The following is a 21913-nucleotide window of genomic DNA, read 5'->3' as shown; positions in this document are numbered from 1 at the left end:
TTTCAGATACAAGCTTTTATGGCATAAGGATTTTCTCCAGTGTGGAGTTTCTCATGGTGAGATCACGTTTTTCTCTGCAGCTTTTCTGGAATTCAGAGCACTCATAAGGGTTTTCATCAGTATGGAGTCGCTTAGTGAGGCTGTAGCCTATCAAATAGGAATATCTGGCATTAACAGCATTGGTAATGTTCTTTCCCTGTGTGCGTCTGCTCATGTAGAGTGAGATTGTGTTTAAAATTGATACTTTTCTGGCATTCATAGCACTGAATTATTTTTGATGGTGTGTTTTCTTATGGTGCTTGTAACCATCTCTACCTCTGAATCTTTTCTAACATTTAGAACACTGATAATGTTTTTTCTCCAGTGTGGATTCTCACATGTTCAGTGAGATGAGATTTAAGGCTGAAACATTTTTGGCATTCGGAGCACTGATAAGGTTTTTCCCCAGTGTGGGTTCTTATATGCTGAGTGAGACTGCTTTTTACACTGAAACATATCTGGCATTCGGAGCACTGATAAGGGTTTTCTCCAGTGTGGGTTCTTATATGCATAGTGAGACGGCTTTTATTACTGAAACATATCTGGCATTCAGAGCACTGATAAGGTTTTTCACCAGTGTGGGTTCTTATATGCTGAGTGAGACTGCTTTTTTTTTTTAAATATCTCTGACATTGAGAGCATGGATAAGGTTTTTACCCAGTGTGGGTTTTAATATGCAGTGTGAGATGGATTTTTTCACTGAAACATTCCTGGCATTCAGAGCACTGATAAGGTTTTTCCCCAGTGTGGGTTCTTATATGGTGAGTGAAATTGATTTTTGCACTGAAACATTCCTGGCATTCAGAGCACTGATAAGGTTTTTCCCCAGTGTGGGTTCTTGTATGCAGAGTAAGACAGCCTTTTTGACTGAAACATTTCTGGCATTCAGAGCACTGATAAGGTTTTTCCCCAGTGTGGATTCTTATGTGCTGTGTGAGACTACTTTTTCTACTGAAAAATCTCTGGCATTCAGAGCACTGATAAGGTTTTTCCCCTGTGTGGAATCTCACATGTGCAGTCAGAAGTGATTTAAGTTTGAAACATTCCTGGCATTCAGAGCACTGATAAGGTTTTTCCCCAGTGTGGGTTCTTGTATGCAGAGTAAGACAGCCTTTTTGACTGAAACATTTCTGGCATTCAGAGCACTGATAAGGTTTTTCCCCAGTGTGGATTCTTATGTGCTGTGTGAGACTACTTTTTCTACTGAAAAATCTCTGGCATTCAGAGCACTGATAAGGTTTTTCCCCTGTGTGGAATCTCACATGTGCAGTCAGAAGTGATTTAAGTTTGAAATGTTTTGGGCATTCAGAGCACTGATAAGGTTTTTCCCCAGTGTGGGTCTTTGTATGTTCAGTGAGTCTGCTTTTGAAACTGAAACATTTCTGGCATTCAGAGCACTGATAAGGTTTTTCCCCTGTGTGGAATCTCACATGTGCAGTCAGAAGTGGTTTAAGTTTGAAATGTTTTGGGCATTCAGAGCACTGATAAGGTTTTTCCCCAGTGTGGGTCCTTGTATGTTCAGTGAGTCTGCTTTTGAAACTGAAACATTTCTGGCATTCAGAGCACTGAAAAGGTTTATCCCCAGTGTGGGTTCTTCTATGCTGAGTGAGACTGTTTTTGTATATGAAACATTTCTGGCATTCTGTGCATTGATGAGGTTTTTCCCCAGTGTGGGTTCTTGTATGCAGAGTGAGAGTGCTTTGATCACTGAAACATTTCTGGCATTCAGAGCACTGATAACGTTTTTCCTTAGCCTTAGGGTGGTATCTTGTATGCTGAGTGAGACTGCTTTTGTCTTTGAAACATTTCTGGCATTCCAGGCACTGATAAGGTTTGTCCACAGAGTGGGTTATTGTATGTCGAGATAGGCTCCATTTGTTACAAAACCTTTTCTGGCATTCAGAGCACTGATAAGGGTTTTCCCCAGAGTGGATTCTCATATGTTCAGTTAAATAAGATTTTTGGTTGAAACTTTTCGAGCATTCAGCGCACTGGTAAGGTTTGTCCACAGAGTGGGTTATTGTATGTCGAGATAGACTCCGTTTGTTACAAAACCTTTTCTGGCATTCGGAGCACTGATAAGGGTTTGCCTCAGAGTGGATTCTCATATGTTCAGTTAAATAAGATTTAAGGTTGAAACTTTTCGGGCATTCGGCGCACTGGTAAGGTTTTTCCCCAGTGTGGGTTCTTGTATGCAGAGTGAGACAGCCTTTTTGACTGAAACATTTCTGGCATTCAGAGCACTGATAAGGTTTTTCCCCAGTGTGGATTCTTATGTGCTTTGTGAGACTACTTTTTCTACTGAAACATCTCTGGCATTCAGAGCACTGATAAGGTTTTTCCCCTGTGTGGAATCTCACATGTGCAGTCAGAAGTGATTTAAGTTTGAAATGTTTTAGGCATTCAGAGCACTGATAAGGTTTTTCCCCAGTGTGGGTTCTTATATGTTCAATGAGTCTGCTTTTGAAACTGAAACATTTCTGGCATTCAGAGCACTGATAAGGTTTTTCCCCTGTGTGGAATCTCACATGTGCAGTCAGAAGTGGTTTAAGTTTGAAATGTTTTGGGCATTCAGAGCACTGATAAGGTTTTTCCCCAGTGTGGGTCCTTGTATGTTCAATGAGTCTGCTTTTGAAACTGAAACATTTCTGGCATTCAGAGCACTGAAAAGGTTTATCCCCAGTGTGGGTTCTTCTATGCTGAGTGAGACTGTTTTTGTATATGAAACATTTCTGGCATTCTGTGCATTGATGAGGTTTTTCCCCAGTGTGGGTTCTTGTATGCAGAGTGAGAGTGCTTTGATCACTGAAACATTTCTGGCATTCAGAGCACTGATAACGTTTTTCCTTAGCCTTAGAGTGGTATCTTGTATGCTGAGTGAGACTGCTTTTGTCTTTGAAACATTTCTGGCATTCCAGGCACTGATAAGGTTTGTCCACAGAGTGGGTTATTGTATGTCGAGATAGACTCCACTTGTTACAAAACCTTTTCTGGCATTCAGAGCACTGATAAGGGTGTGCCTCAGAGTGGATTCTCATATGTTCAGTTAAATAAGATTTACGGTTGAAACTTTTCAGGCATTCAGCGCACTGGTAAGGTTTTTCCACAGAGTGGGTTATTGCATGTCGGTATAGACTCAGTTTGATTCTAAACCTTTTCTGACATTCAGAGCACTGAAAAGGTTTTTCCCCAGTGTGGATTCTCATATGCTCAGTGAGATAAGACTTACGCCTGAAACGTTTGTGGCATACTTTGCACGGAGAGTGGTTTTCCCCAGTGTGGATTCTCATATGCTCAGTGAGATAAGACTTACGCCTGAAACTTTTTTGGCATACTTTGCACTGAGAGTGGTTTCCCCCTGTGTGCATTCTGTCAAATTCTGTGAGATAAGATTTATGGCTGTATCTTTTTGGGCACAGGTAACTTTTTTCCCCAACTTCGGGCTTGTTTAGATAATGTTCAGCACTTATCTCTAAAAATTGTGTGTAATTTTCTTAACACTTGAATTGAGCAAACTATGTCTGGAAGCAGTCCTGTAACACCTGTTGAAATTTTTCTAGCAGATAATAGTCTTTAGCCTCTCTGGCAGCAACTTAATTTGTGACTGAAGTTTTTCTCAAATCTATTTGTATAGGTTCTTAGCAATGCAGTAATAAGGTGTTGGTTTGATATTTAATGATTAAACTGATAAGGTCCGTTTTGTACTGACGTAATGGCAGTAACTGAGGGCGTTTGAACGTGCAGAGTACTATTGTGGATCATTAGTCGCAGAATATCAGTTCCTTCTACCCTTTCTATGTTTGGTGTAAGGTTAAGGTTTGTAGTCCTGAAGACGAGGCTTTATTTACATTAGCTATAGCGCAACGGTGCTCCTTTAATCCATTTTTATACTTAACAGTTTTACATATCACTCCTACACAACAGATAATGTTGAGGCGATTTACATAGAATTACCAAACAGTACACAATAAAAAGGAAACAATCTGAGATGGTCATGAAAACAATAAAATGGTGAATTTTTAAGGTTTTCGCCAGAGTGAGTAGAGTGGGTCGAGGTGTCATATCTCGAGGCAGTTAGTCTCAAACTTGCGTAACTGGTTAAAAACGGTTGTTGAACAAAGGTGATTTTCTAATCTTTTGGTTGTTAACGTGTCAGCTTCGGAGTCTTCTTTCAGCGTCTTTTCTTTGATGGTATCCAGAAGAAACCTTTAGTTGTAAAAAAAAATGTATGCAGTGTGTGCTTCCTCTCTAGAATTACATGGTGCTTTAGAGGAACGTTATTCTGTCATGCTGAGGCGATTTGTCTTTCTGATAATATTTCAGATGAGGATGCTGAAGTGGTCTTTCTACATTATTTCTGATGCTGTGTGCACAGATATGGCTTTGCTCTGGGTTAATGAAATGCAAAATTAGAAACTTCACTTACAGGTGTAGTACTTTCCTCGCCACACTTAGATTTTTCGAAATTGTTTAAACGTAGAATGCTGGATGTCCTTCAGTTTTTCAAAATAATCCTTCTTGTGGTGCTGACATTCAGTTGCTTAGTGCTAAATCTTGCTTTCTTCGTCCGTAATTTCAATCACCTATAGTATTAAAATTAAATAGTTAATACATGTACATTTCCAAAAATATAATTTACAAGCCAAATCAATGCAGAATTTTGAAAATGTTGAGCTGTTTTTCAGACAGAGCAGAGTGTAGAATGGTAGCATGAGAGTACTTGGATGGAAGAGTGGGGATTTCTAGAATTTTCAACATTTTATTAAGCTCACAAAGGATACATGTACCCTATGGAGTTGTAACATAAAATCCCAAAGGCAGATATTAAAGTCATATGGACTGGCACCAAACAGATATTAAAAAAATATATACTATTAATTAATTTGTAATGCAGATTTCTGGGAAGGGAATGAGTCCTCCACGGACAACAGGCGTTTTCCCCCGCCCTGAGTTACGACCTACTTGTATCTGGTATCCTGACTTGAGATTTGGCCTCTGCCTCAAGCAAATCTATTGTGTGCTGCGAGGACTATGCCTAGACCTATCCCTCAACTATGGTCCAGAGTGTGAATGCAGGGCAATGAAATTAAGGCGTACTTTCATGTGTTCATTTTATTCCACCTGGTTATCAGTTGTTAGGTTTTTCTGCACCTGGACCAGGACACAATTTTTTTCCAGACAGAAAAATTAGACTGCAAAGATGCATAAGACGCTGGGTGCAGCAGAAGCAGCCAAGACTTATGCTGTTTTTTTTAGTAACTGGGGGAAACACGCAATTCTTCCCTCTGTTGGTGTTCACAGTTGTTGTTGGCCTGTGATTCAGCATTGAGTGCAGAGCATACCGAGTAGAGCTGAGGGGCCGAGCCGAGGAGGAGTTGACGAGCAAGCGGAGCAGAGCCTGGGACGACTGCCCTGGTTTGTTTTGTGACCAGTTCCCGCTCCCGAAGGTTTCTCCCGCTTCACCCGCGTCCTGTTATACGGGCGCTTTAAGTTCTACAGATCTGCTGTGGGGGCAGGAACAGCTGCTGCCAGCAACGCGGTGCTAAGGCGCTGCTAGTGCTACTCGTGCGGCCGCCGCTGCAGGGGTCAAAGGAGCCTTGGCCTGCGGTGCTGCTGGTGCGGCGGCTGCTGCAGGGCACAGAGGCACAGAGGAGAACAGAGGAGCACAGAGGGCACAGAGGAGCCTTGGCCTGCCGCCTGATTTTAATTATTTACTAAGCATTGAGCAGAGCAGAGCTGAGCCGAGGAGTGGAGGGGAGTGCCTACATCTGCCATCTGTAGTGGGACTGGCTCTGGATCCTGCTCTTGCTCCTGAAGGATTGCCAGCATTCTCCCTTGTACTCTTGACAGCGATGAATAGCAACGAACAAGCAATGAACAGTGAGTGGTGAGTGACAAGTGGCAAGAGGTGTGTGGCATGTGGCGAGTAGTTAAGGTTGATCGGTCCGTAAGTCGCTGAGCCATTTCAGTCTATAATAAGTCTGTAATACAAAATCTGGGAATAATGCAAAGGGGAAAGTGACAATAGACTTTGATCCTCTTGAAGCACCCCTCGACCCCTGAATTACTCTGCATGCCTAGACTACAGCCCTACCCGGTGCCCGGATATTAATCAATTGATTAATGAATTAGTTAATTAAATAAGTAACCAGCAGCACCGGCGGATTCTGTACTGAGGTGTGATTTGGGGGTGTTTTCCCTTGGAGGTGTTAGGAGGTGTTTTTGTCCAATCAAAGCACCATTTGGTCTTGTCACTGGCCCGTTTGATTCTCTGAAAGAAGCAAGACTTCTTCACCTTAGAGGGTGTATTATGAGGTTAGGAAAAGAGCGGCCACCTTTCCCTCCTATCAAAAGGAAAATAAAGATACAACAAACACTAATATTAGATATGTTTAAAATAAAACAGACGGGTGACGTATAGTCCTTTAAATCATCTAAGGTCCATACATTTGGGAAACTAGGAAAGTCGCCATCAAAGTTTGATTTTATGAAAGATCCAACTGGTGCTATGCTAACATTGCTAACTAACCCATGTGATCTTCAAACTCCGATTAAACTACTGAGTAGAAAAAATATTATATCCCTTAAGCAAGGAGTAAGTGAACCAGGCCACCCTGAGTCTGAAGCTGAAGTCGAACGAATGTCAAATTCAACTAAGGACCAAGTCAACCATTGGGGTCAAATAACGGACCTAGAAATGTTAACTATTCCACTTACTGGTCGTTCACAACAAGAGGATGCAAAATGCACAAATCTAACAATGGGAGATACTCAGCAATTACTACCAACTAGGCATCCAATGCCAATAGAAGTGCAAGTAAAAATCAGAACAGCTAACGGGATAGGGGAACCATCTAATTTGGGACAAATAAATCAACAAGAGCAAGAAGCTCCAAATGAACTAAATGGTGGGGTGAAAATCATAAGGGAAGCCAATACCCCACTGAACTCGGATCTTACTCTGTCTAAGATAAATTCAGTTAAAAACAGGACCAGCCGAAATGTAATAAAAATAAGGGATCTCAAATTAATAAGGACGAATACAACAGCAACCCAGAAACTCTGCAGCGTTGGAGTACTCCGCATCAAAAAGACGTTTTGAATAGTAGTCCACAATTCATTAATTCTTGTGACGAGGGAGATGATTTTCAAGGACCACAAAAAGAGGAGTATAAGGACCTATCATTCATAAATTGGCAACACCATAACCCAGGTACTCAGGTACCAGGAAGTGGGAACGCAGGAGCAATTTGGGATTTATTCTTCAAAACCTCGCAATTAACTCTGGAAGCTTTAACATATAGGTCCAACAAAAAGGAGGTCCAAATAGATCTCTTGAGTGCTACGGCATTCTCTGTTGCCGGAACTGAGCAGAAGATAACAACATAAAATAATCTAATAGAAAGGGCACAATCTCAGCCAATATCTACGTATGCAGTGTGTAGTTGTACCCCACTAATTAACAAACTGGCTACCATTCCGGATATTTTAAAAACAATAATTGACGATGTAAAAGGGAATTTTCCTAATGTGGGAATTTAACCCATCAAGACCGACTGCCCCTCTAAAGATACAATAAAATGTAAAGACAATACTGTTGTTGTTAAAGATAAAATAGATGATAAAACAAAAGATCAAGAAGTGATAAACCTATGCTCGACACAATCAACAATGACAGACGCAGCTCCGGAAGTTTAACTATCAAAAAGTCAGAGGAAAAAACAATGGAAAGCAAGAAATAAAGCTTCTAAAAGTATTAAAAAAATACAAATGCATCAGATATAGTGAGATTGAACACTGGAAACAACCATGACCAAATATCATATTGTGAAGGTGAGGGTAAACAAATGTCTCCAACAAAACCCTTTTACCCTCTATTTAATAAAGAGCTATCGGAGGTACAAGCAGTTATGAAAAATAAATTCCTAAACAAGCAAGCTGATAGTATAAAAATGATAGAGTATGGGAAAATTCAGTCCTTAGAAATGCTGCAAGTGGAGGAATGTAATAAATAGGTGGAGAATAAGCCATGACAATTGGAAACAAATAGAGCAAAGAGTGAGAGTATCAGAGGGGATGAAACGAAGAGAGATTTGTTAAAAACCTGGAAGGAACTTAAATTACCACAAGATCTGGGAACCAAAACGAAGCAGTTACATAAACATCGACAATCATGGTCTCAAACTGTTAATAATCATAATGGAAGGTTAATTGAGCATGCTCAAGGTGAAAATAGCCTGCAACAAATTAAATTAAATAACTCAGATCAAAAAGAAGGAGTGGTGCAGGTAATTTCTACGCTGGAATATAAATCTAGGGGTAATAATGATATCATGACTCGTGGGCACATATTAAAATGCAGTACCCTCATTAAAGAAAATTAAATGTACCGACATAGAATCAGTTGAATTCCACACATCAAGAACAATAATTGCAAATCAACATTAGTAACTTGGACATCATCTACTGCCGCCAGCCTTATTATGCAAGAACATAATCTCTTTCAAGACTGGGGAATAAAAATAACAACTCCCCTGCAACTTTCCTATCCTAGCCCTTTTGTTTTAACAAAATTACAAAATCATAACCAATGAGAACCGATAATAATAAGAAATACTCAATATTAAAAAACCCACAGGTATGACCAACGGGCATCTTTTAAAATTATTAGAGGTAAAAAAAGTAGACCTATTATTTGACATTGTCAAATTAGGTTTGCTAACAGCAGCCCTCCATAATGTCAGGCAGGATTGACATCTACAATCTGAAGTTTTTTTAAGGGGGCCAACAATTATGACTAAAAGGGTCAGATTATGTTCGTGGAATATAAATGGGGTTCAAGCAAAGATTCAGAATAACCAACTCGCTACTCTGTGCTATTTTCAAATCATTTGTTTACAAGACACTTGGGCTTTAGTTCTTTTTAGATTGGAAGGGTATAGGGTTATTACTCATTAGCTTAGACAACAAGTAACTATGGCAGACAGTGTGGGGGTTTGGCTATTTTTATATCAACTGAGCTAAAAATGGAAAGTATACGTAAGAATTGCCCGAAGGGAAGGTTCTCCCTTAGTGGGCGTGGGCGGAAGCTTGTGAAGTGGAGTAATTAAATCTCTTGTAGTAATCAACATATATAATTACGAAGAACAATGGCGACCAATTTGATCATTATGATATTGCAGCAACTGGACAATGGCACCCAACCTGAGATTATTATTACCGGTGATTATAACATGAATATGCTATGGTCTTACGATAGAGATGTTGAAATACAATGGCAAAATTACTTATGGTCAATTCCAAGTTTTAATATGACCAATATTGATAGGACTCTGATTAGATTTGTCATAGGCACCTCGTTGGTGAGTTCATGAAGCCCTCACCCACCAACCTGGTTGGTGACATGCTTCATCATCGGGCCCACCCAGTGACACCTAATGTGCCCCGGGTGTGCTGCGACGCCTGATTACAGCGGAGCTGGTATTTTACTGAGAGTGCAGTGTGAGGTGTAAAATGAAGTGTGAGTTAAAACGGCTTGGCGAGGGTCCCAGTACCCGAGGGTAAATAAAATTTTAATAACTGGGCCCCCGTCAGCGGTTAAAATAAGGCTTGGGGATGTTTAAGGGAGGCGAGTTACTACCTCCTACATCCATCAGTTGGTCGACATGTTTCAGCCAGTGCCTTAAACTAAATCTGGCTTTCCTCAGGACCTTTGTAAAATAGAGTGTAGTGCAGGTTCAAAAGGAGTGTAATCTAGGCTATCTGTTACACTCACTAAGGTGTTTCTCTAAGTGTGAGAGGGGGGATTCCCTTCTCATATATGCCTGTACCGACAACATTGAAGACATAGACAAAACATGTAAGAAGAGGAGAGTCAAATAGGCGTCTTCGCCACATAGTCATATACATAGAATGCCGAATCTACAGTGCTCAGTGGATAGACTACAGTCGGAAAAAGTGTAATGGCACTGGTGGTACCATTATTGTGATTATCGCAAATAATTGGGGGTGGTGTCGCTAAAACACGGGTATCACACATATGCATGAGATACAAAGTGTGATGGGGCGTAAGTAAACACTCTTACGCTTAGATTTTGCAGCCAATGCTTCCCGGAGTGAAGCGGTAAGGGGTTGACCCTGTAGGGAAATAATGTTGGCCACTGGGAGTTAGAGACGTCTAAGGAGGGAAAAACGCTTACCCAGAGATTGTTGCTTGGAGGTTGTCATACTCGCAGCTTTTCTGGTCAGAGCCTGCCTTGTACCTGTTGCACCGTCCTTGTGCTCCGGTAGAAAGAGCTGGAGTTTCTTGTTCGTTTTTATATGCTTGCTAATTGGATTAACTATCTGCACCTGTAGCTGGGAGTAAGAGTAGACAGACTACCCCGGGTGTGTTCCTAGCTGTCTGCTCATGGACGGTGGAAAGACACTAGCACATGCGCGGTGCTGCTTGTGTCTATTGCGCATGAGCGGGGGTGAGACACTAGTTGGTGGAAAGACACTAGTCTCTAGCACATGCGCGGTGCTGCTTGTGTCTATTGCGCATGAGCGGGGGTGAGACACTAGTTATTAGTGCAGGTGCGCGGTAGAGTATGTGTTGTGTTGAAGTATGCAATCTGCCACTATCAATAGTGCGGGCATGGAATTTCAAGGAGGTGCATTAGGTCGGGCATAGTGTAATGAATCATCATAGGTTGCTGTAGGAGCGGGAGGCTATGGCTGGGTATGGCAACTAGTCACAACCCGATATAAGTTGGGCACGATTAGGGGTGGTAGTCTCAGTTGAGTGGGAGTTCATAGGTCAACTGGGTTGAATGGGTACTAGTAAAGACCTCTGTATAGAGGTTTACGTCAGCATGTGACTGAGTTCCAAGGGATCGCATCGTTCAGGCCATTGATGTGTGAGGAAAGGCGATAGATCCAACGCTGTTCTTTGCTCATCAGTCTTCTTTCATTGTCTAATGCCTGCTCAGGGATTTGTTTGATGACTGTCCATGTGAGGTCATTTGGGGTATGGCCATGGGTGATGAAGTGGTTGGTTAATTTACTGATGTTTTTCTTACACCTAATGGTGCTTCTGTGCTCAGTGACCCTAGTGGGTATTTTGCGGGTGGTCATGCCGATATAGCGGAGACCATAGGAGCAGGTGAGACGGTAAATCACATTACGTGAATTACAGTTGGTGTGGCTGCGTTGTGTCCACACCTTGTTAGGTTCTAGGGTTAGAGTTTTGGTGTGGGTGGTTAAGTGACACACACTGCAATCATTGCAGGGGTAGTGTCAAGTTACTTTTGGTAGGCCCCATGCATTCAGAATGGTGTTCGGTTCTTGTGTGTTATGCGTTTTGGGACGGGTGTTAAGTAGTTGGTCCTTCAAGTTATTGCTTCTCTTGTAAGCAAAACGGGGTATGTCCCACTGCCTCTGGCCAGAATTCAAGATCTTCCAGTTCTTCTTAATGAGTTTGGCTACCTCATTGGAGGCTGTGTTGTACGTAGTGACGCAGGTGATAGGTTGTTCCTGCTCCTCTTTAGCTGTGGTTTCAAGGAGGGCCTCTCTATTCTGGTTCCTGGCCCTCTTCCTGGTTTTGGAGATGATGGCTGGTGGGTAGCCCCGGGCCCCCAGTTTCTTGGATAGTTCAGCGGACTGTTTTTTATAGTCTGCTATATCACTGCAATTCCTGCGTATATGTAAGAATTGCCCGAAGGGAAGGTTCTCCCTTAGTGGGCGTGGGCGGAAGCTTGTGAAGTGGAGTAAAGAGTTTCTGGCCGTGGGTTTATAGTAGGTTGTTGTGGTGAGTCTGCCATCTTTGACTGCTATATTTAGGTCCAGGAAAGCAAGTTGGTTTGCACTGATAGTGCTGGTGAACCTTACAGGTCTCTAACTCCCAGTGGCCAACATTATTTCCCTACAGGGTCAACCCCTTACCGCTTCACTCCTGGAGGCATTGGCTGCAAAATCTAAGCGTAAGAGTGTTTACTTACGCCCCATCACACTTTGTATCTCATGCATATATATTTTAGCGACACCACCCCCAATTATTTGCGATAATCACAATAATGGTACCACCAGTGCCATTACACTTTTGATGATGCATTACACTATGCCCGACCTAATGCACCTCCTTGAAATTCCATGCCCGCACTATTGATAGTGGCAGATTGCATACTTCAACACAACACATACTCTACCGCGCCCCTGCACTAATAACTAGTGTCTCACCCCCGCTCATGCGCAATAGACACAAGCAGCACCGCTCATGTGCTAGAGACTAGTGTCTTTCCACCAACTATTGAACAGTAAAGCAAAAGAATTTTAAGATTGGGTAGTGACAGGGGAAAAACCATTTATTCTGTACCCCTTCAGTCCCAAGATCTAAATACAGTGCAGTAGTAGTGTAACAAAATAACTACTAGGAAGTATCTTAGGTCGACATGTTTTTGCAGACTACCGGAGCCAGGTGGTCTCCCGCTGCTTCTTCAGGACCATTGAATGCTACTGCTAAAAAAAGAGGAATTAATATCACCTTAAACATGATCTGTTACCATCTTCCTGACTTATTAGCAGGAAGGAATAGCCCCACCTCACCTGGCTGCAGCTCAGGTACCTGGAGAACCGCTCTCTCCGTCGGTACCCCGGACGTCCCTCTGGGCTGTCTGTTGGGGAGACAGACTGAAGGAGCAGCGGGAGACCACCTGCTTTACTGTTTACTGATTCACTCCCACTTATTTCTTTTGCACTGTTACTCAGTCATCCACAGACACGCTTTCCTCTTGACACGTTCAATATAGATTAGGCTTATAACATCTGCCAATCTATTGTGGATATTCGACCTTCTAAACGTGACGGTCCCCAAATGATGAAGGGCGGTCTCGTGAGTTGACTGATGGGAACTCGCACATTTGGATGATGTTCCACAGGCAAGATCTCACTTACTACCTTTCTATGTATTAAGGTTTACACACAGATACATACTTAAGTTATATATATAATTTTTTTGACTTTCTGCTATTTGTTGTTGGTGTAGTTAAGTAATTAGGGGTCATAGCAGTTTAGGTCGGTAAACTTTCCCCTAGCACCCTCCACCCTCAGTGTTTTGTTGAATCAGTTTCTCTCCCATTACACCATCAACTGAAGCAGCACACATTAAGTGCACTAATGGAAAATAGCGTGCACTCATGCGCTGGCTACCCAGAAATGTCTCTCTGATGTTGGTGATAAAGCCAATGAGTTGCTTACATGGTTAGAGAGACAAGACAAAGGAAGGAACTGGATCCTTGAGGACACTGACAACAAGGGGACGGAAATACTGGGAGAGACTTCCTGAAAGACCTGACCCTGCCAATGCTAACGAATGAGGACCGAGACACACTAGATCAAGACCTGACAGTAGACTAAATAAATAAGAAAGTAGGAACCTTGCAAACAGGGCAAGCGATGGGGCCTGATGAGCTACCCTTGGAATTATATAAAAGCATGATCGATAAAACCAGGGAGTGCCTCCAGAGGAGGTTTAAGACTGCCTGAAAATAAGGGTGTCTCCCAGAGGACCAAAGAACGTCTGAGGTGGCGGTCATCCCAAAAATGTGGGACTTATAGACCTACCTCCCTGTTTAATTTTGAGACTAAGGTCCTTGCGAACGCCCTAGCGATCTGCCTGCGGACAGTAATTGCAACAGTGGGTCATCCTGATCAATCGGGCTTTATGCCACACCAGGGAATGCGCTTAAATCTCCGACAACTTAATGGAGCTCTTGTATGTAGCCCCTCTAGCGCGCATGCACGTCAATAATACAGTCACCCAAGTCTTTGCCGTCCGACAGGGATGTTCCTTGTCTCCTATGCTCTTCATACATGCGTAGGTTCGCCAGGACCTCTCATATGGGGTATTCCAGTTGATCAGGAGTGGGATGAGAGACTCTCCCTCTACGCTGACGTTTTGCTGTAGAACACGTAATCAGCCTTCTCGAGTGAACAAATCATACACATTTTTCACATACTTGGAGATTATTCAGGATATAAGATCAATTGGAAGAAGTCCTTAACATTCCTGCTGGTGGCAGGGACCCTGCGGCTGCACTCTAGGTGCACAGTTCGGGTGGAACTACATGGCTTTAAATATTTGGGCGTGTTTATTACAAGAGAGCCACAGGCAGGAACATACTTCCGAAATTAGACCAGCTTTGCTGGGATGCCCCACACTTGCCGGCACTCCCGCTTTACTTACTGGGCCGGGTGGCCCTTTTTAAAGTGATGACCCTCTAGGGCCTCCTGTACATCGTGCAATAAAACGTCCTTTAAGATCTCACCAGACATTTTCTTTCAAAAGGTAGACTGAGAACTTCGGCTGCTGTTGTGGGATGGTGGCACTTCATGCTGAGTAAGGTGCAGAGGGGAGTTTATTAAGGTAGACTGGCGGTCCGGAGCATTCTCACGTATTACTGGGCAACGCAGATGGTGGCTGTCAACAACTGGGTTTTTGCGGACCGTGAGGATCCTGCTTACCGGGTAGTTAAATTGGCCATGAGCAACAGAGGTTACCTCACCCCGGTGCTGTATTGAAGAAAGTATGAGTGCACTCTACCTGCTCATACCGAAACAGTGGTAAGGGTGTGGAGAGAGGCTACCAAGTGTTTAGGCTGAGAAGGTAAGCTGACTGAAATTATTCCACTGTATGGTGGTGATCTCTTAAGTGCAGTGGGAGGATTGCAGGGCTTCACAAAATGGGGATTGATTAGCTTACAGCGGACGGGCGATGTGTGGAGGGGACAGGCGTTTGTGTCCTTCACGATCCTACAACAAAAGTATGAATTAGGTGTCTAAAAACGGTTCTGACATTTGCAGGTGGCCACACTCTGCAAGGTCACATCTGGGAAGGGGGGAAGTTGCCTGATGCATCCCCACTGGAGGACCAGCTGCTAACTAATCCCCAACCGAAAAAGCAATCTCAACCATCTATAGGAAGTTGATCTACAATTCTCTGGATCCCTTAGGGATGTTTCAGGCAGTCATTCACCAACTTTTGTGTTTTTCAACAACAAGCTTCCAAAGCTGGAGTTTGTTTTTAAAAATCAATAACTAATCACTCTCACACGGTATACAACGGTTACCACGCATTTTTTACAACGCGGTACTGTTACCACGCTACTTTTACCACGCAAGTCGTTACAACGACTTGCGCTGGGGGGCGCTCCAGGATAGTAAATAGTTTAATTTACTATCCAACTCCTTTCCCTAGAGTCCACGGGGACTGGAGTTGGAATAGTAAATTAAAAAATTTACTATCCAGCGCCCCTCCACGCAAGTCGTTGGAACGACTTGTTGTGGTAAAAGTAGCGTTGTAACGGTACGCGTTGTAAAAGTACGCGTGGTACCGTCATACATCCCTCTCACACCCTTGGAACTTTCTCCCTGATTAATTTTCTCCAAGGAAGTGGGATTCATTTAAAAAGAAATTCTCACCACGACTGCCAGGTATTCTCTGTTGGTCCAGAATAAGAGAAAAATACATTAGACAGCCTGATCTAGAGAGGAAGGGCTGTCCGATCTATTTACAGGCAGACCATCCGTTTGTTGGACGGGATACTCCACCACGCTTGTGAAGGAGTACCCTGCTCACCAAACTCTAAATCAAGACCTTTATCTTGTCTGTGCTATGCATGTATCTCTAGGTCTGCTTCATTATGTCCATCAGTCTTTGTATCAGTTACCTGTTATTGAGGCTTGTGTGTTTAGTACAGCGTAATCTTACGGTGTGTGTGTGGGTTTATTTGAACCCTGCGGTTTAATTTGCACTTGTTGTTTATGCGGTGTTATGTGGTGTTGTCACATCCTTGTAATTATAAAAAGTATGTGACAGGCGACCAGGAGCCTCTTGCCCGTGACTTCTGAGGAAGTAATGGTGCACAGTTAACAGCAGCAACATTGCAAAGTGTCAAGAGCCTGATTTAGAGTTCGCTGGCCGGGTTACTCAGACACAAACGTGACGGATATCCTGGCCGCCGTATTACAAGTACCACTGAATATAATATATGGGAGCCTCATTTCTTTCTTTCGTACTTTCTATTCCCTTGTTTTTATTATCTTTATTTTACTCTTTTTTTTCTTTCTTATTTCTTTGTCTGTTTCTCTCTATTCATGGCTTATCTTTCATTCATTTCTTAATTTAAGAATGCTTAGACTCCTAAAGCATTTTTTTCATTTGCATTTCTTCTTTCCTGTCATGGGATGACTGCACAGATATCCTTACAAGTAGGAGCTTTTGAATTCTGCAAGAACCTATTTACTAATGGTCCTAGTTGAATGTGTCATTTAGAAGTTAAATATATGTTTCTTATGTGAGGTACGGAGGGTATGTGTGAGAATGTGTGTGAGAGAGAGAGAGAGAGACAGAGAGAGTGTGTGTGTCTGTGGCTGTCTGTCTATGTCTGAGTGTGTGTGAGTACTTGAGCTTGGGGAGTCGGCTCTCACTATACTATACCAAAAAGAGGTAGAGTGTGCAGAGAGTCCAGTGGATCCCCAGAGGTTTTACAGAGGCTAAAGCAGATAATACTAATGCTCTTTTGTGGTAGTGTGGGGGAGCAGTGCGACATATGTGAGGGTAGTTTTAAGCATTTGTTGTACACACAGGTGCAATAAATGACACACACTGTTGTACACACAGTGGCAATAAATGACACACACTCATTGAATAAATCTGAGACCAATTTAAGAATGATACTTGGTTAGATTTATTTTGCGGAACCACAGAATTTCATCTTGAATAAATACGTTTTGCAATAGAAATACTGTTTAATATAAAAAGTGGACAATTAGTGCAATTTTCAGACTTTGCAATGTTAACCTATGGGGTGAAGAAAACATTCAACATACGTATAGGCAACATCTACTTACAAGACCATTCTTCAGAAGTTAAGGTTCGTATTGTACAAGGTTCAGTTCAGAACCAACAGTGCACCACCAGCGGCACGTGGGCGCCCAGGTGCAAGTACAAGTTCAAGTTTGGAAACCCAATACAAATGAAGAGGGACTGGGGCAATCGGACAGAGGCTGTTTACAGGTAAGTAACAGCGGCTTGGGGGAACTAGGTGGTCAGGAACAAAGTTCATGGACTGGGGATGCCACCTAAAAACTAGATTTAAGGGTGTTACAAGGAAGTGACAGGTAGTGTCCAATGGGCCCTTTGCCGGGCTGTCTAGGTCCTCTAACATGCCCGCCTTCTGTGAGAGGACACAGTCCTAGCCCTAACTGAACAAGTCCCACCATCTTCAAGATGGTGGGCACTGAAAAGTGTACTTGACCTAGCCTCCAGCACCCGTGGGGAGGAGTTGGCAGAGGGGGGCACATCTCCTCTTCTATCAAGGGTTTCCCACCTGTCCTGCCGCCAAAAAGGGGGTGAGGACGCGACGGAGGCCAGCGCCTTCGAACAGGAGAGGCTGGGGTCGCATTACAAAGGGGGCAAGACCTCTGAAGCTCCCCACCGCGGATGGCTCTTCCTGTCCATGGAGACGTGAACACCTCCACCCAGGAAAGGCATTGTTCTCAGCCTCAGAGTGCGCAGGCACTCTCCCCTGAGGTCAGAACACACTCCGGTGGTAGCAGGCTGGCTCAGGCCAGTCAATGACCACACTAAGGATTTGTAGGTTTCAGGGGACCCCTTTAAGGGGCCCTCTGTGTGCACATTTTAATAAAATCTACACTGGAATCAGTGCAAGTTTATGTTGAGATGCTTGGTGCCAAACATCACATATTTCAGTGAAGCCATCATGGAGCCCGGGAACTCATAATGACGAGTGTCCAGCCTATGTACTTACTATGACTTCCCTGGTCACTTACAATATCCAGGAATCGACTAGGATATTGCAGGGGCATCAGGGGCATTTCATGCAGATATGCCCTCACAGGGGGGAGAGGATGTGGTGCAGCATCCAGAGCTGCCGACTCGGGAACTGGGGATCTGGGTTTGAGTGTCTGCTTCAGCGCAACATCCTGTGATTCTGGGCAAATCACATTATCACCCCGTGACCATAGACAGCGTCCGGATACCCTCACGGGTGATGAGCCGCACTATAAAAATCTGTGAACTTTAACTCACTGCCTGAGATATGGGTAAGACACCCCTCTAGCAGTGTTCATGGGTATGGCACACAGGTTAGCTCTTCAGTTTTGTCTGTACCAAGACACTCAGGCTGCTGTGGCAGTGTGCATGTGCTAGGTGAGGGGCCCCTTAGGGTGGCATAATTTGTGCTGCAGCCCTTAGGGACCCTCTTTAACCACAAGGCACTTAGTACCAGGGGTACCTTTTACTAGGAACTTATATGTGAGCTAAAGGGGTGCCAATTGTGGAAATGACGGGAACAGTTCAGGGAATGAGATCTGGCACAAGGGACCTGGTTGGCAGGAACTCTGCGCACTTCCAGTCGAACCCACAATATTTTCCAGGCAACAAGTGGGGGCTAACAATTTCCAAAAGAGGCACGTGTATTCATGACACCCTTCCCCCACAAATGAAAGAGATGAGACTAACCTTCCTCTACAGAGTCTTCATCGTCCTCTTGGTGGACAATGTGAGTAATGCAGGGTTACAGGGCCTTAAGTGGCTTACGTCTTTCCAAGAGGATCGCACTCAAGCTGTACGCTGTGCCCAATTCTTTACCTCTAAAGTCAAATTGACTTGTGGGGTGCCGCAGGGTTCCTCCCTGTCACCACACTTTTTCAATCTGTATCTGTATCCTCTAATTCAATCCTTAGGCTAAAGAAAGGTATGAACGTTCAACTAGGCAGACGATCATCAACTTTTCTTGGAAATCGACAAGTCTGCAGCCTCCATTAGTAACTTTCAAACTACCATGTGACATATTGATAGCTGGATGAAAAGCAACCACCTGCATTTAAACCCAGACAAAACTGAAATGATCCTAATTGGTGGGTCCTAGAACTCTAATTTTTGGCCGACTGAGCTGGAAAACCCACCCCTGCCACCTAGATCAACTAAAATCAATCAATCAATCAATCAATCAAAGCATTTATATAGCGCGCTACTCACCCGGAGGGTCTCAAGGCGCTTTGGGGGGGGGTGGGGTTCTGCTACTGCTCGAACAACCAGGTCTTGAGCTGCTTCCTGAAGGCAAGGTGGCCCTGGATCAGGCGAAGGTGGGTCGCGAGGGAGTTCCAAGTCTTGGCGGCCAGGTAGGAGAAGGCCCTTCCCCCTGTGGTGGCTCTTCGGATGCGGGGGACGGCGGCGAGGGCGTGGCCGGTCGATCAAAGCTGGCGTGTGGGAACGTAGAAGTTGAGGCGGCTGTTGAGGTATCCTGGGCCTTGGTTGTGTAGGGCTTTGTGTGTGTGGGTGAGGAGACGGAAGGTGATTCTCTTGTTGACCGGGAGCCAGTGCAGATCTCTCAGGTGTCCGGAGATGTGGTTGCGGCGGGGGATGTCCAGGATGAGTCGTGCTGAGGCGTTCTGAATCCGCTGGAGTCTTTTCTGGAGTTTGGCGGTTGTTCTGGCGTAGAGGGAGTTGCCGTAGTCCAGACGGCTGGTGACGAGGGCCTGGGTGACCGTCTTCCTCGTCTCGGTGGGGATCCACCGGAAGATCTTACATAGCATGCGCAGGATGTTGAAGCACGACGAGGAGACGGCGTTGACCTGTTTGGTCATGGAGAGGGAGGAGTCTAGGATGAAGCCCAGGTTGCGTGTGTGGTCCGTTGGTTTGGGTGCGCTGCCTAGGGCGGGGGGCCACCAGGAGTCGTCCCAGGCGGAGGGTGAAGATCCCAGGATGAGGACTTCCGTCTTGTCCGAGTTCAGTTTCAGGCGGCTGTTCATCATCCACTTGGCTACGTCTGTCATCCCTTTGTGTAGGTTGGCTCTGGCGGTGACGGGGTCGTTGGTGAGGGAGAAGATCAGCTGGGTGTCGTCGGCGTATGAGATGATGTTGAGGTTGTGTTGGCTGCGAGGGGGCTCATGTAGACGTTGAAGAGGGTTGGGCTGAGCGAGGAGCCTTGAGGAACGCCGACTTGGAAGACTTGGCATCACAATTGCTGCGATCGGTCTGTGAAATCCCAGATTGGGATGTTGGTCTCTACCTGCTTTTTTCAGCTCGGGAAGATCAGGAAAATGAACATAAGTTACTTACCTGTAAACTGTGGTTCTCCAGTATTGGTATCTTTGATAGATTCACATGCTTGAATCCCCGTCGCCGAAGTGGGAGTCCCACGGTACATAGAATGAATAGCAATATAGCAATAGCCTAGCAAAAGCATAGCTAAAAGAGCAATAGGAAGTATTGTAACATAGAAGTTAACAGGAAAAAACTTGTCACTTTAATAACTTGTCCAAGTCATTAGATATGGTCCAAACTCCAGCCAATAAGGCAACAGCACCCTCTGGAACCTTCTCATCAGAGGCTCAGGGTCTCCGATTTTTTAGCACAAGTGTGGCATAAGAGCCAAGGAGAAGAGGGGAGCCTTTGAGGGGAGGTGGATGGGTCACACGTGAATCTATGAAAGATACCAATACTGGAGCACCACAGTTTTCCGGTAAGTAACTTATGTTCTTCTCCAGTATTGGGGTATCTTTCATAGATTCACATGCTTGAATCAGAGTAGATAGCAGTAATTCGAGAATTGTGCATGGTAAACCATAAGTAAATCGTAAACGGAGTACGAGAGAATACATATACGTATATTACAGTACAGCAGTAAACATGGGCACATCTGCAAAAGCAGAAATATATACATATATACAATGTGTGCAGGAGGAGGTAAGAAACAGAGGCTCACCTTACTTAAAAAGATTACGTAGTACCGCTTGCCCCACAGCTGTGTCAGCATTGTTGGCAGCTTCCAGACAGTAGTACTTGGTCGCAGCTCTGCAAATCTGATGAAGAGGCACACCCGCAAAGAGAGAAGTAGAAGAGGAGACTGCTCTAGTATGGAGCGCTTTAATCGTTGCATGAAGTGTCTTGCCTGCTTGCTGATTGCAAAAGGAAATTGCTCTAGATATCCAACGTGCAAGAGTCTGTTTAGCAACTGGAGGTTCTTTACGCATCCTGCCGTAGGTTATGAAGAGCTGATCAGTTTTACGGATGCTGGTTGTTCTTTGCAAATAAAATGTCAAACATCTCTTAACATCTAGAGAATGTAAAGTCTTTTCTGCTGGCAACTGTGGATTAGGGAAAAAGTCTTTAAGATGACAGGCTCATTCAGGTGGAAATCAGATGGAACTTTAGGAATTAAGGCCGGATTAATGCGGAGCGCCACAGCGTCTTTGGTGAATTGAAGAAAAGGTGGTTTGATAGTAAAAGCTTGTATCTCGCTGACTCGAAGTAAGAGCTAAAAGCAGTGATGTCTTCCAGGAGATGAATTTAAGATCAGCCCTACGAATGGGGACTTCATGAGTTGTGCCAACACAATGTTCAGATGCCAAGGAGGAGGCGGGCGTCGAATTGGAGGGAACATCTGAAATAAGCCTTTGAAAAAATGTTGAATAATTCTTGAAGAATAAAGAGAATTGGAGCCATCCTGCCGGAATCTGGAAATTGCAGCCAGAAAAACCTTCAGGGTAGAGTGAGAGAGGCCTGATATTGCTAATTGTAAGAAAAAAGGCAGAAGCTGCTCTGGTGTAGAGTGAACAGGGTGAACATTTATTTTATCATTATTTGTAAAGCGCAACTGACCCCCTACGGGTAACCAGGCGCTGTGATACAGGCGACTAGCTTAGGGCCCGAGAGACTGTGTCCCCTGCCAGGAAGGAGTTAGCAGGATGCCAAGGATCATACTCGAGGGTAGTGCCAGATTTTTAACCTTTTTCTAAAGTGCAGGATGTTGTCTATTTGTCTCGTATCAAATGGAAGCGTATTCCAAAGGCGGGACGCTGCCGCACTGAA

General features: G+C 44.1%; 1 protein-coding gene across 1 annotated transcript in view; it reads right to left on the bottom strand.

Moving 5' to 3' along the window:
• Nucleotides 1-345: 345 nt before the first annotated feature.
• LOC144753448 (uncharacterized) overlaps nucleotides 346-21913 on the bottom strand; it is a 64066-nt gene continuing 42498 nt past the window's right edge. The window contains exon 4 of the mRNA XM_078641158.1: nucleotides 346-4622. Coding sequence (XP_078497284.1) covers nucleotides 693-3407 — 2715 coding nt within the window. The 5' untranslated portion in view covers nucleotides 3408-4622 and the 3' untranslated portion in view covers nucleotides 346-692. The remainder of the gene's footprint in view (nucleotides 4623-21913) is intronic.

The sequence above is a fragment of the Lissotriton helveticus genome, chromosome 1_1, assembly GCF_964261635.1.
Source record: "Lissotriton helveticus chromosome 1_1, aLisHel1.1, whole genome shotgun sequence".
In the NCBI taxonomy this organism is placed as follows: Eukaryota; Metazoa; Chordata; class Amphibia; order Caudata; family Salamandridae; genus Lissotriton; species Lissotriton helveticus.
Note: the sequence above shows the minus strand (reverse complement) of the source record. Positions and strands in the feature narration are given on the sequence as shown.